The 13235-nt window shown below is 29.2% G+C and overlaps 2 protein-coding genes across 2 annotated transcripts; one reads left to right on the top strand and one right to left on the bottom strand.

Annotated features, from left to right (window-relative positions):
* Window positions 1-14: 14 nt before the first annotated feature.
* LOC110629631 (NEDD8-conjugating enzyme Ubc12) lies at window positions 15-3294 on the bottom strand. The gene is made up of 6 exons (XM_021776692.2): window positions 3202-3294; window positions 2702-2815; window positions 1496-1604; window positions 695-773; window positions 467-583; window positions 15-368 (listed from the first exon to the last, which is right to left on the bottom strand). The coding sequence occupies exons 2-6, from the start codon at window positions 2808-2810 to the stop codon at window positions 231-233; spliced, it is 552 nt and encodes a 183-aa protein (XP_021632384.1). The 5' UTR covers window positions 2811-2815; window positions 3202-3294; the 3' UTR covers window positions 15-230.
* Window positions 3295-6548: 3254 nt separating this feature from the next.
* Window positions 6549-12113, top strand: LOC110630298 (dolichyl-diphosphooligosaccharide--protein glycosyltransferase 48 kDa subunit). Its single transcript, XM_021777720.1, has 13 exons — window positions 6549-6954; window positions 7041-7177; window positions 7284-7409; window positions 7526-7579; window positions 7692-7805; window positions 8257-8312; window positions 8402-8443; window positions 9484-9559; window positions 9773-9844; window positions 9946-10071; window positions 10185-10289; window positions 11603-11686; window positions 11765-12113. The coding sequence occupies exons 1-13, from the start codon at window positions 6684-6686 to the stop codon at window positions 11810-11812; spliced, it is 1311 nt and encodes a 436-aa protein (XP_021633412.1). The 5' UTR covers window positions 6549-6683; the 3' UTR covers window positions 11813-12113.
* The last annotated feature ends 1122 nt before the right edge of the window (window positions 12114-13235 follow it).

Raw genomic sequence — 13235 nt, 5'->3', positions numbered from 1 at the left:
GTCTAGCCTAGCAGTAACATGTAAACATACAAATCACATAAGATTTGAGTTACAGTAACATACACATTATGTTTCTGTTTTAAGTTGCACTTCTAGGAACTAATGCCCCCAACACCAGTCAGAAAATTGAAAAGGACGACAGAATTTAAATTGCAGACAAATTTTACAACCACAGGCATTCAAGTATTAATATGGCAAGTGAACTGGCACTTTGCGCCACCAAACAAAAGCTAAATACACCGCGGGAAAAAGGTTTGCCCCACATATCCTCCAGCCATAGCTCTTCTCACATTAGACTCGAACATTTTTGGGTTATCCCTCAACACAGCAGCAGCATCATGATTAAGGGGATCCTCATAATTTGGTTCCTGCACACAAAAATAGGAAGAAAAATTAGCAAACGTCAAATATCAAATGGCTACAACATCACAGATTTACTAGGAAAAAAGAACAAATTAAATAATACCGTGAAAAGATGATATAATCCATATATAATGGTGTTTATATTGAGGACTGGTTTCCAGTCTTCACGCAAGATGTTGAGGCAGACATTTCCTTCCAAGTCAATGTTAGGATGATAAACCTAGGAGTTGGATGATGAAGGGCACATTAAACAAAAACCACCATAAAGTTACAGTTAATTCATGCAGGAAAAGGCATCCTAATAAAATAAAAATAATATTGGCTAATTTACCTTGGTCTTGCACTTAACCTTAGGTGCCTCATGTGGATAGATGGGAGAAACTTGGAAAGAGAACAGAAATGTGCCACCTCTAATCACAATTAAAAAGCATCCATTTAAATAATAATTTCTAAAATAAGGAAATCTTTAAGATTAAAGCATAGAGAAACTTATGTTCCTTCCTGCCCAAGAGAAAACGTGATAAAGCTAATGATGTGTTTACTTATGGAAAACAGAAAAACCTATTTTCTAAGAAAACTGTAGTTTTCAATTCTATGGAAAAATAAGTAAAAATAAGGAAAACATATTCACCTATTAATAATTTAAAAAAAAATTCAAATTTAAAAATAATAATAATAAAAAAAACTCATAACTTTGATAATTAAATCATAATTTTTTAAAATTTAATTAGTTTTACTTACAATTTTTTTATGTACTAATAATTTATAGTCTAATAATATAGCTAATTTTAAATTTTTTAAAATAATTATTTAATTTTAGTTATAAAAATATTATAATATATTTTGTTATGAAAGAGTTATTATTTTCCATTTTGAATCTAGAAAACAAATTTTTTTATTATAAAGGAAAACTGTGGAAAAACATCTTAAAACTGTTTCCCAAATCATAATCAAATGTTAGAAACTGGAAAATTGGAAAACCGACACACATGAACACAAAACTCTGTTTTCTAGTTTTCCTAGAAAATTTTCTGTAAGTGAACAGGCCCTAAAGCATTAAAGATTAAAATTTTTGTTGTGGTCCAGATAACTTGTCTTAACAAGTCCTAGAGACAAGATGCTTTATCCTTACAAATAATATCCTTCATCCGGTCGAATTGAAACCTCAAAATTCATCAGGTTGTCCTTGCCGTTGGGAAATGAAATGGTGCATGATTTAGGCAGGTTCAGCTCAGAAATATCTGCAGACAAAAGAAGAAGAAAAAAATACAATAAATGATGCAAGGAAACACTAGGATAAAATTTAGTTGGTGATATTTCATGGTTTCAAAAAGCAGACGGATACGACAAACAACATTAATAACATATTCCAAGACCCGATCCACTTCCTCAAAGATATGCATTATAAAGACTTATTCCTTAAAGCTCGTCGTGTCCGTACCATAACATCCATCTAAAGATCAGTTGCCTATTAAAGCATCAAAAGCAAATAAATATTAATATTCCATTTCAACGTTATGTAAAATTCGGCACAGTACATGATCTCAACAGAATGCGTTCTCCAATACCCTCGCTGCAAGTAAAAAACACGGTCTTCATCCTCCAAAGTAATATGTCCATTTCCCTAACATTCCTAGCACTAGTTTAACAGTTGCAACAACTCCAAAAAAGCTCAGCAATATCACTTGAATATCTTTCAACTCTATCCAAAAGAGAAAATAAAAACAAAGAAAGAAGCCAAACACTGCAAAACAGCAGGTTCATAATGTTGCAGATGCCATAATTGCTTTGTTCTGGTTCTGATCCATATCACGTATTGCTTGCCAAAGTAACTAGATCACCATAAGTATAAAGAAGGGTCTAGGCGCCTGAAGTTCTGTAACACCCAATAGTCTAATCCCTAAATCAGATATTCTGATACCCACTACTTGACACTGCAAAAAGCACTAGAAATTTGTATTATCCACGGACGACATAAATCTCAGCATATTCTTCGAATGCAGACAAGATTAGGCTTCCTAAAATATATTTAACTGGTAAAGTAATTTAAGGAAGTACAAGACCTATTAAAACCAATTCATAATCCACATATATCTAAACTTTAAATTCAATATTTAGACCCCTCTTAAACCCAAAGGTAGAAACAAATAACCTCATGCACCGTCAAATGGATATCAACCAATTAACGGAATCCATTTCTTAGCATCTCATTCGTTCCTGCGCTTTTAATTTACAAAAAACTGCACAAACTATGTAGGTGGATTAAAGATAGACAGAAACACAACAACATAGACAGAAACTTTCCGCAACTAAAACCAGCCAAACATTAGAGACAAACCCTTATGAAGACGTAATTCTCCAGCAGTTTGCTTTTTGATGGGTACCCCTCCATTGGCATTTTCAGCAAGTTCTTTCTGCTTCTCCTTTACTTTAAACAGGCGAATCATAGCTCCTACGATTAAAAATCATAAAACAAATTATTCCCAGAGATCACACACATCAATAATAACAACACTCAATTAACCGATCAACAAAGATCCTACACACGTTGTCCATGGACTAATCGAGGAAAATAAATTTAAATTCAAATAATAAACTTTTCAAACAGATCGTAAACTCTATACTCCTATTTAAAAAATTCTCACAATTTTTCTCTTAAATCCATTCTTGGACAAAATTAGATACAAACCCTAAGAAAAATCTCAACAGTATAAGCAAAATCACAGCAGAAAATAAAGATAAACGTCAAAATATCAAAATCATCTTAAAATTAACCAAAAGAAACGATAAATAAAGGAGGAACACGAGAGATGAACAATAAAAAATGAAGACGGATACCTGATGTAAGGGAAGAAATGGACAGAGAAAGCAGGAAAAAACGAAAAGGTATAGATATGAGTTAAATAGTGTGAAAGCGAGGAGAAGGGTTTATATATATATGCCAACAAATGATGAGGGACGGTGGGACCCCAGGTACAGAAATTGAAGTTAAAAATTATTTTGGATTAAGATAGATTTTTCAAGAAATAAAAATATTTAATTATAAATTAATTTATTCAAAAACCACATTTTATAACAAAATTTTAATTTCAATTATTATAATTATCATTATTATTATTTATACTATTCAAAACTGAAATTTTATATGGAAACTAATATTACTCATTGTAATAAATAAAACTTTCTTTAAAGAGAATGTTATATAGTAATAGTAATAATAATAATAATAATAATAATAATTTATGCCGTTTAATTTATAAGTTTATAAGTTTTTTAATTTAAATATTTTATCTTAAATGAAATCTTAATTTAATAAATTTATTAATATTTTAGTTTTTATTTTATATTTGTTTCTATCCATTTTATTGTTATTATTATTTTAATTTTATTAAATTAATTATTAATTCAAATTGATACTAAATAAAGCCAACTTTAAGGTTTTAAATTATTTTTCTTTAATTAATTAATATTTATTATAAATAAAAAAAATTAAATATCCCAAATATAAAAATACAAAATATTTTTCATAATATGTAATAAAAAGAGTTCAATAATACCTATATTTAAAATACCTAATAATTAAGGTTGATAATGTAATTATTTTATTATTTAAATTAGTGATATAATTTTATTTTTTAAAATAATAATATTTAATTAATATTAAACTGAAAGTTTTTCATTTATACCAACATAACTGTGCAACTAATTGTCTTCAAAAAATCTAAAAAAGTTTTATATTTTTATTTTAATTTTTACTATTATTTAATCGATTATAATTTATACGTTGATAATATAGTTAAAAAATCTTAATAAATAGATTAATTGTTAACTTCTCAATTGTATTTAAGAATAAAATTTTAAACTCTTATATTGTATATAATGATAATTTTTTTAAATTTCAACTTCAAATTCAAGTAACCATCATATTAAATTTAGTAAATATATTATATAAGTTGATCGTAAAATTTAATAATAAAAATTTATTAAAAATAAAATAATTATATTAATAAATAGTTTTTAATTAATTAAATACCAAAGAGAAAGAGAAAATCGATAAAAGAATCTGTAGAATAATATAAAATATGGTGATCTTAATTTTTACCTATCTATCATTAACCAATGATTATTATATGATTTTGCATGAAATTTTTAAAAAAATTAAAAAATATATATTTTTTTACCATGTATAAGCATTGCATAATTTACATTCGTCAAAGATCCACAGGGTAAAGGTATAATAAAGGATTAAATCATATATCTTAAAACAAATTTTGAAGTGAAAAATTGAGAAAATTATATAGTAATTTTTTATATTAATTATATCAATAGTAGGTGCAGGGGAGAGCATAAATCGGTTTGAATTAAAAAATTGAATTGAATCGATCGATTTTGGTTTAATGGTTCGGTTAATTGAAATAGTCAATTCGGTTCGATTAATATTTTCCAGCTTATTCGATTTTTAATTCGATTCGATTTAAACATATTAAATAATCGAAAAATCGATTTTATACACACTTTTATTATGTGAAATATTGATTTTATATGTATTTTTAAATTTTACATAGATTTTTATGGATTGTTTAAGTATTATCATTATGTATTCAGATAATATTTATTGATAAATTTATGTGAAATATTTATTAAATTATTCTACTGAAATTAAAAGTAAAAAATTAAAAAAAATTATAAATTTTAGTTTGAATCGAACTAAATCGAATCAAACTGATTTTTATCGGTTTGATTTGATTCAATTATATTTTTATAATTAATATTTTTTATTTTTAATATTTTTATAATTCAGTTTTAAATTTTTTCAGTTCAATTCGATTCGAAATCGAACCGACCGATTGCACAGCTGTACGTAGGTGTATATATATATAGCACAAATCCATGTGATGCAAAAAAAGTTATTTTATGCTTTACTTTTGTTTATTGAATATAATAATAAAAGAAAATTTATTTTCCCATTCTATAATTTTTATTATTATTTTTAATTATTTTAAAATTATTATTTATTTTTAACATATAAATAGATTATTATAATTTTATTTTATTTTTAAAAAATTTTGTAAAATATATTTTAATATTTAATAAAATTTAATATTTTTAATATAAATATAAATAAAAAATATTATTTTTGAAAGCAATAAAAAAAATATTTATGAAATATAATAGTTTAGCGGTATCGTTGAGCATTGAGCCTATTGATAAAGTATTTTTTTTATTTGATAAAAATATTAAATTTATTATATAACGGGTTAAAAATATGAATCTCATTTTTCATTCAATTTTTTTAAAAAGTCTAATTAAAGCTATTAAAATATGGGTTATGCTTTTTGTTGGATCAGAATTTAAGAGTAGATATTACTATTTTTTAACTTATTTGAGTACTTAATGATAATTTATAAATAAATTTAAATTAAAAATAAATTTTATATAATTTGGGAATAAATTTAATATTTTGCCTTTTGTTTTCGGTTTTCGAAGGGAGAACTCATCTGTCGGGGTGAGCATTCGGTCGGTTTGGTTCAAAATCGAATCGAATCGAATAAATTGAAAATTAAAATTTTAGTGTTTATAAAAATCGAATCGAATTGATTTTGGTCAGAAATCGAACCGAACTGAATCGGTCTGATTCAGTTTGATTCGGTTTGATTTGATCGGTTTCGATTTTTAATAATTTTTTTATTTTTTATACTTTATTTTTAATATTTTAAAATTTAATTAAAATATTTTAATCTTTATATGATTTAATTTCTCTATATTATTGAAAAAATATATTATTATTACTAATCGGTTCGATTTGATTTTTTCAGTTTTTTTATTAAAATCAAACCGAACTGAAATAACCGAAATTTTTAAAATTAAAAATCAAATCGAACTGAAATGTATAAAAAATCGAACTAAATTTTTAAATCAATTCGATTCGATCAGTTTTTTCGATTTGAACCGAATACTGCTCAAATAAATTAATCTGTTTATACATGGTAAAATGGATACGTTAAGAATGAGTAATTTTTATTAGGCGGAATTTGTAAGTTTTAATGTGAGTTTTATTATAATTCTACACTATAAAATTTTAAATCCGGTCTAACGAAGCTTTTTCGCTAAATACCCACAAAAAAGAAAAAAAAGTAATAAGGCTCAGTTTCCCGTGTTAGAAAAGAAAAACGTTTCGTTTCGACGAAAACTTAATGGGCATGGGTTGAGACCCGAAACTCCAAATCTCATTTTCAAGGAATCGAACTCCCTGTTGAGTGTGTTTGTGCCAAAACCCTTCTGAATTCGAGACACAGAAAGAGAGAGAAAGAGCCGCGGCAATGGAGAAACTCTCCATCTTCATACTGCTTACAATCTCGCTCCTTCCCTTTCTCTGCTCCTCATTCTCACCTGAATCTCCAACCGATCGCCGCATTCTAGTCTTGCTTGACGACTTCTCTCTCAAATCCTCTCACTCCCTTTTCTTCAACTCACTTAAGTCTCGCGGATTCGATCTCGATTTCAAGCTCGCTGACGATCCCAAGCTGATACTGCATAGATATGGCCAGTACTTATACGATGGCTTGGTTCTCTTCTCCCCTTCGGTTGAGAGTAAGTTCATGCATTCCGATTTATTTCTGGTTTCGTTTCATGGATGTTCATTTATTTTATTTTATTCCTGTGTTTGTTTTGGTCAGGATTTGGAGGTGCATTGGATTTAGCGGCTGTGCTTGACTTCGTTGACTCGGGCCATGACTTGATTGTAGCCGCTGATGCTTCTGCGTCCGATCTGATTAAGAGCATCGCCACCGAATGTGGGGTTGATTTTGATGAAGTCAGTCTAGATTTCATGGATTTTACTTGGATTTATTATGAACATGCGTTATCCATCATTATTTTCCCATTCGACCTTTTTCTTATAAGTTTATACAACACCGCAGGATCCGTCGGCTATGGTCATTGATCACAAAAACTATGCAGTCTCAGAGATCGAGGGTGATCACACGTTGATTGCTGCAGATGATTTCATTCAATCTGATGTTATATTGGGAAAAACTAAAATTGAGGTCAATTTGATTGTTCTGTTCATTTCTGACATTTCTTGTACGAATTTAATATTTTATAGCATATTGTACAGGATTTAATGTTCAATTATGAATGTTTACTCTTATACATTAAACAGGCCCCTGTTCTTTTTAAAGGTATTGCACATTCTATAAATGCAGCCAATGGCCTGGTAAGCTTAAATATGGCTTCGGTTATTTCTTTGTTATTTGTTAATATAGCTAAAGTTAAAAGCAGACATATGTTAAGGCTCGTGCATGCTTGTTTGTGATATATTTGTATAGGCCTTGAAAGTCCTTTCAGCTTCATCTTCAGCATATTCAGCTAATCCTAGTTCCAAGTTGTCAAGTCCTCCTTCACTAACTGGATCTGCAATCTCTTTAGTTTCAGTAATGCAGGTAAGTTGCTTTTCTTTTCCTTTGACCCCATCCCAGCCACGCGCATATACACGTGGAGAGACATACACAAAGTTATATTCATGAGTTGATACCGTGAAGCCACTAAGATAATTGTTTCCATTTGCTGATTTCTTTTGATTGGCTTTATGTATTTTTATAGTTAAACTCTCATGTCTGGTTCTGCTGGCCATTCTGTTGATGTGCAGTTATGCATGTCTTTGTAGCTCTAGAATTAAGATATTTAATGAAGAAAGCTAATGAAGTAACATTTATATGTGGTTATAGTGAATATGTCCACTGGATGTCGGATGTTCTTTCGGTTGATGGATAATATTTCTCTGTTCACATTGACACTGTATTATTTGTTTGATTACATGAATATAGTTTGAGATTCAACAATAAGAAATTTGAGGAGTATATTCTATGTGTTAACAGTGTTAACATGATGCAGGCTAGAAACAATGCTCGAATTATGATCACTGGCTCCTTGGATATATTTAGTAACCGGTATTTTATCTTCTGATGTTTCCCTGCCCATTGTATCTCTAGCAAATATTTATTCATTGACAGAGTATCATCCTCTTTATACAATTCAGGTTTTTCAGAACAGGTGTGCAGAATGCTGAAAGCAAAATAAAGTAAGTCATATTTTTGCATTTTTTTTTGTGTGGATCTACTGTGGGATTTTATGGTGTCTTCACAACCATCAAGTACTATTCTGTTGAGCACTGTATATGTACTTCTATAGGATAATTCTATAAATCAGTTAACCATTGTCCACTGGATAAATATGTTTGTGGAGTCTGTGTTTATAGTTATAATACAGTGGATTGAGGATGACGACCTAATTGTTAATTCAGTTCATGGTACATGGAAGTTACCCCACTTTATTGTGTTCCGTCAATTTTGTTACTTGTTAGTCGAATACATAATAGTTGTCAAAGGCACAAGGCATTTAGTACGCTTGTAGAAGTTGACTCTGTGCTTTTGTATGTATTTTATTAACATAAATAGAATGGTAAAAACCAAATCACTATGAGATAAAAGTAAAAAGTCCAATATTACAAGCAAAAGTGTAAACACAACTAAGAAAAGTTTAACGAAAAAATACTCGGGCCTTTAAAGTGCACACCAGACACCAAGACACTCCTAAAAGCATTCAAGCTTGGCCTGGGGACAATAAAGGTATGTGAGGCTTGGGTGAAGTTGAAGCCTGGGCATGCCTTTGACAAGGGATGACTATGGACTAATATCATGCCAATAGTGTTTGTACATACCTGTGTTAGACATTTATTAGAAGATTTTTGTTTTGCCCCCCTTTTGGTAAAAATCTCAAACTGATGAATATAAGGTTGAACTTTTTTGGTTATACTTAAAAGGGTTTAGGTGCTCCAAGTTTATACGTGTTCCATTTCTCCCTGATGAATAACTATTATGCTAGATATTGTAAATAAATGCTCTGGGGTTAGGAACAACTGTCAAACAATGTAAATCGGAAGAAGGACCTAACCAGCTTAGCGTCAATTTGGATGTACTTCCTTTCTTGTTGATTTTGATTACAGAATCGTCATCTGAGCATGTTCATGGACTATCAGTCAAATGCATGTGTTTCATTCTGCCTTCCACTGTGTTTTCCGAATATCAAATATGGATATTTTCTTATTATGTTTAATAACAGATATGCAAAATCTGGTAACGAGCAGTTTGTGACTGAACTTAGCAAATGGATCTTCCATGAAAGAGGTCATCTAAAGGTGAGATGGATTTAACATTTTTTAGGTTATCATGTTGTTTTATTAATGTAAGAATTAAAGTTTTCTGAGGCAAAATAAATAACTGACTTGTCAAGGGAGATTAGATATTGATATCATGGTTACTCTCTGGCGTAGAGTTCTAATTTTAACTTTTTTTTTTTTTCTCGCCCTGTGTCACATACTATTAGCTATTAATCTTTTTCTTGACTCCAGGCTTTTAATATTATTCATCACAAAGTTGGGGAAGCTGATGAACCTCCTATGTATAGGATCAAAGACGATCTGGTAATGCCTCCAGTCAATTTGTTCTGTTTGAATTATGTTATGAAAATTTAATAGTGGAATAGAGAAATAACTGCTGCCCATAAAACGTTATTTGATTGCAGGATTTTTCTGTTGAGATATATGAATGGTCTGGAAAGAGCTGGGAACCATACGTGGCCAATGATGTTCAGGTTCAGTTCTATATGATGAGCCCTTATGTGTTGAAAACTCTCTCAACTGACCAGAAGGTAATCATTTTTTGCCCTCATTTATTTTGGAACCTTATTCATACCAGCATCTCTAATCATTTGTAACCTTATTCATACCAGCGTCTCTAATCATTTGTATATGTGTTCCGCAGGGTCTCTATCATACATCATTCAAGGTGCCTGATGTCTATGGGGTTTTCCAGTTTAAGGTCGAGTATCAGAAGCTAGGCTACACTAGCTTGTCCCTTTCAAAACAGGTAAGCTCTTTTTATGGTAATTATTTTTTCTCTGCTTTAACATATTATGCCTGCCTTATACTTTCGGATCTGTTGATGCATTTATGATTCTTGGCCTGTAAGTTGCTTATATTGAGGCCTGATGACCAAAAGATAATAATAATAAATAAATCTTTTTACAGATTTGCAATTTTGTCTTATCCTTTTAATTTTGTCCATTTTAGCCTAATTTGAAAATTGAGTTGAATTTTTATCTTGTCAAAATTGAAATAAAAAATAAAACAATTTACAAAGCTGAATATTGAAAAGGGATCCATAGAGTCGACCACAATTAATTTGGATTAAGGCTTCATTGTTGTTGTATTGGTTATTAGAAAATATACATAATTACATATATGTATATATTAGGGTTTAATCTGTGGCATCAGGCTCAAAAATAGAGGGGTGTTTTTTGGGGGGGTGTGGAGAGAAAGGAGAGAGAAAGGTAGAGGGTTAGCAAAAGGAAAAGAAATGTTAAGTTGGTCTTTTTTCTAAGAAGTATCATTAGGCAATAAATACACTTTTGAGATTTTGATCAAGTGGACAATTAATTTGGATTAAGGCTTCGTTGTTGTTGTATTGGTTATTAGAAAATATACATAATTACATATATGTATATATTAGGGTTTAATCTGTGGCATCAGGCTCAAAAATAGAGGGGTGTTTTTTGGGGGGGTGTGGAGAGAAAGGAGAGAGAAAGGTAGAGGGTTAGCAAAAGGAAAAGAAATGTTAAGTTGGTCTTTTTTCTAAGAAGTATCATTAGGCAATAAATACACTTTTGAGATTTTGATCAAGTGGACAAAATTGCAAATAGGTTGAAGACATAAAATTTAAGAACTAAAAGAATTTGGACAAGATTGCCAATCTGTGTCTAGGTTTGGGTTTTTTGAGTATATATTGCATGACCCACTGGATATATAGTTTGGGTAGCTTATGAAAGGGAAAACATATATATGGTTACAAACAAGCGAACAATGATATTTGGGACATTGATTACAAACATGGAAAAAGCAGTTGATCAGCCATCTATGGCCGAGCACAAGTGGTTAGGTGGGGAGTTTGTATGATTGAGTTGCAGTGCTCTCTTACACCTAAAAGTCACTTGATCACAAATGATGTTCATTATTTCCATGAATTTGCCAACAAATTTATGCATTTAAGTTTTTAATGAAAATTATTGATCTATGCTTGTAAGATGCTAATATGCACACAACAAAGAATTTTATTTCACATCACTTTGAAGAAATCACTAGGCATTTGTCTTAACTAATAGTAACGGAAATTGTCAATGGCAGATTCCTGTTCGGCCTTTCAGACACAATGAATATGAGAGATTTATAACAACTGCCTTCCCTTATTATGGAGCTTCTTTTGCCACGGTACTCTCATTCGCTCTCAAAAACTCAGTTAATATGCGTGTGTGCATGCACTAAATCATTTTATGCTGTTTGCTGCAGATGGCTGGCTTCTTTATCTTCAGTTTCGTCTACCTGTACAACAAGTGAAGTTCCTACTATCATAGAGAGGATTGAATCACATTGACATGATTTAAAGTTGCTTTGAAAACTTTTGGAGAAAAACAAAATTTGAGGGTAGATATTGCGAAATTTCCTCCTCAAATTTGTTAGAATAGAATTAGGGTATGGTATTATCTTATTGAAGTATCCAGCACTAATTTCAGTCGTCTTCGACTGCGTAATAGTTACTATTAGTCCACACAGAGTTAAAGGTTTGTTTGACTTCATTGTTGCAGCTATTATTGAAAAGAGGCAATTAAAGAATTGATTTGGCGATTAACTTTTCAAACCGTGTCTAAAGTAAAGCTTATCCTAAACTACAATTGCTAACTGATTTTGAGATTTGATAAATTATAGTATACTTAGAGATTTGTTAAATTATAGTATACTTGGAGATTTGATATAATTCACAACTCAGTTTTTATTTTTTTAATTATAAATAATTTAATTGTAAGTTTTCAAAATAGTTATCATGTAAAAAAGCATAATTGGATTAATAATAAAACTTTTTAAATTTCACTTTTTATAATGGTTAATTTAATTCTTTTAGTTTAGGTTGGTTTTTTCAATATATAGTTGATTAATGATAAATTTAACAAATGAATTTTTTGTTAATAAAATAAAAATTTAAAGATTAAATTATTTATTATTAAAAAAATGATGGATAAAATTGTTAATTTACTAAATTTAAAAATTCAAAAAATAAAAAAAGGGCCATTGGAATGGACTTTGTTTGGATACATGTGGGATAGCTGTGGAATGTATTTATATTATTCAACTAGTCATGTATAGGTGTGTGAGTTAAATAAATAAATGATTAACTACGTCATAATTTTTTTATAAAAAGTTATGATGTTAGATTTATTAAAATTTAAGTTATAGTAAAATTTTATATTCTAAAGTAATTGAAGTAATTGTGATATGGCTGTGATATTGCATCTTTATTTTCAAAAAAAAAAAATGTTTCAATAAATGATCATAATGGAAATGCATAAAAATTATAATAGGAAATCAATATTAAGATTACAAGTTAAAAAATTATGAAAAATTTATGGAGATTGAAAAGAAATCATACCAAAATTATCCTAAATTTTCTAAAGTATTAGGTATATATACAGAATGTGGAGAAATTTTGAAGACAATGCTTCCTTCTACAATTTAATAGTTTTTTTCTTTTTGGCAAATAATTAAACAAATATGTTTGGTTAATATATGAAAATTGATAGACTATCAATCCCCTGCAATTTATATTAACTTTGAAATAAAAAACATTTTTCAATCCACTGTAGCTGATATAATTTTAATTTTTAAAATCTATTAGTTATAAAGTTTTATATTTGCATCAATTTTTTTTTTAATTTACACACTGAAATTAAGAATTTTAAGGTTAAATATCATCAATATTGAATCA

The sequence above is a fragment of the Manihot esculenta genome, chromosome 13 (assembly GCF_001659605.2).
Source record: "Manihot esculenta cultivar AM560-2 chromosome 13, M.esculenta_v8, whole genome shotgun sequence".
NCBI classification, from domain to species: Eukaryota; Viridiplantae; Streptophyta; class Magnoliopsida; order Malpighiales; family Euphorbiaceae; genus Manihot; species Manihot esculenta.
The sequence above is the reverse complement of the archived record's forward strand: the minus strand, read 5'-3'. Positions and strand labels throughout refer to the sequence as shown.

Coding starts and splice junctions, on each gene's coding strand:
- LOC110630298 (XM_021777720.1), top strand. CDS start 6,684: ATGGAGAAACTCTCCATCTTCATACTGCTTACAATCTCGCTCCTTCCC. Junction 6,955..7,040: donor CTTCTCCCCTTCGGTTGAGA/GTAAGTTCATGC, acceptor TGTTTTGGTCAG/GATTTGGAGGTGCATTGGAT. Junction 7,178..7,283: donor GTGGGGTTGATTTTGATGAA/GTCAGTCTAGAT, acceptor ACAACACCGCAG/GATCCGTCGGCTATGGTCAT.
- LOC110629631 (XM_021776692.2), bottom strand. CDS start 2,810: ATGATTCGCCTGTTTAAAGTAAAGGAGAAGCAGAAAGAACTTGCTGAA. Junction 1,605..2,701: donor AGAATTACGTCTTCATAAGG/GTTTGTCTCTAA, acceptor TTTTGTCTGCAG/ATATTTCTGAGCTGAACCTG. Junction 369..466: donor GATTATATCATCTTTTCACG/GTATTATTTAAT, acceptor TTTTGTGTGCAG/GAACCAAATTATGAGGATCC.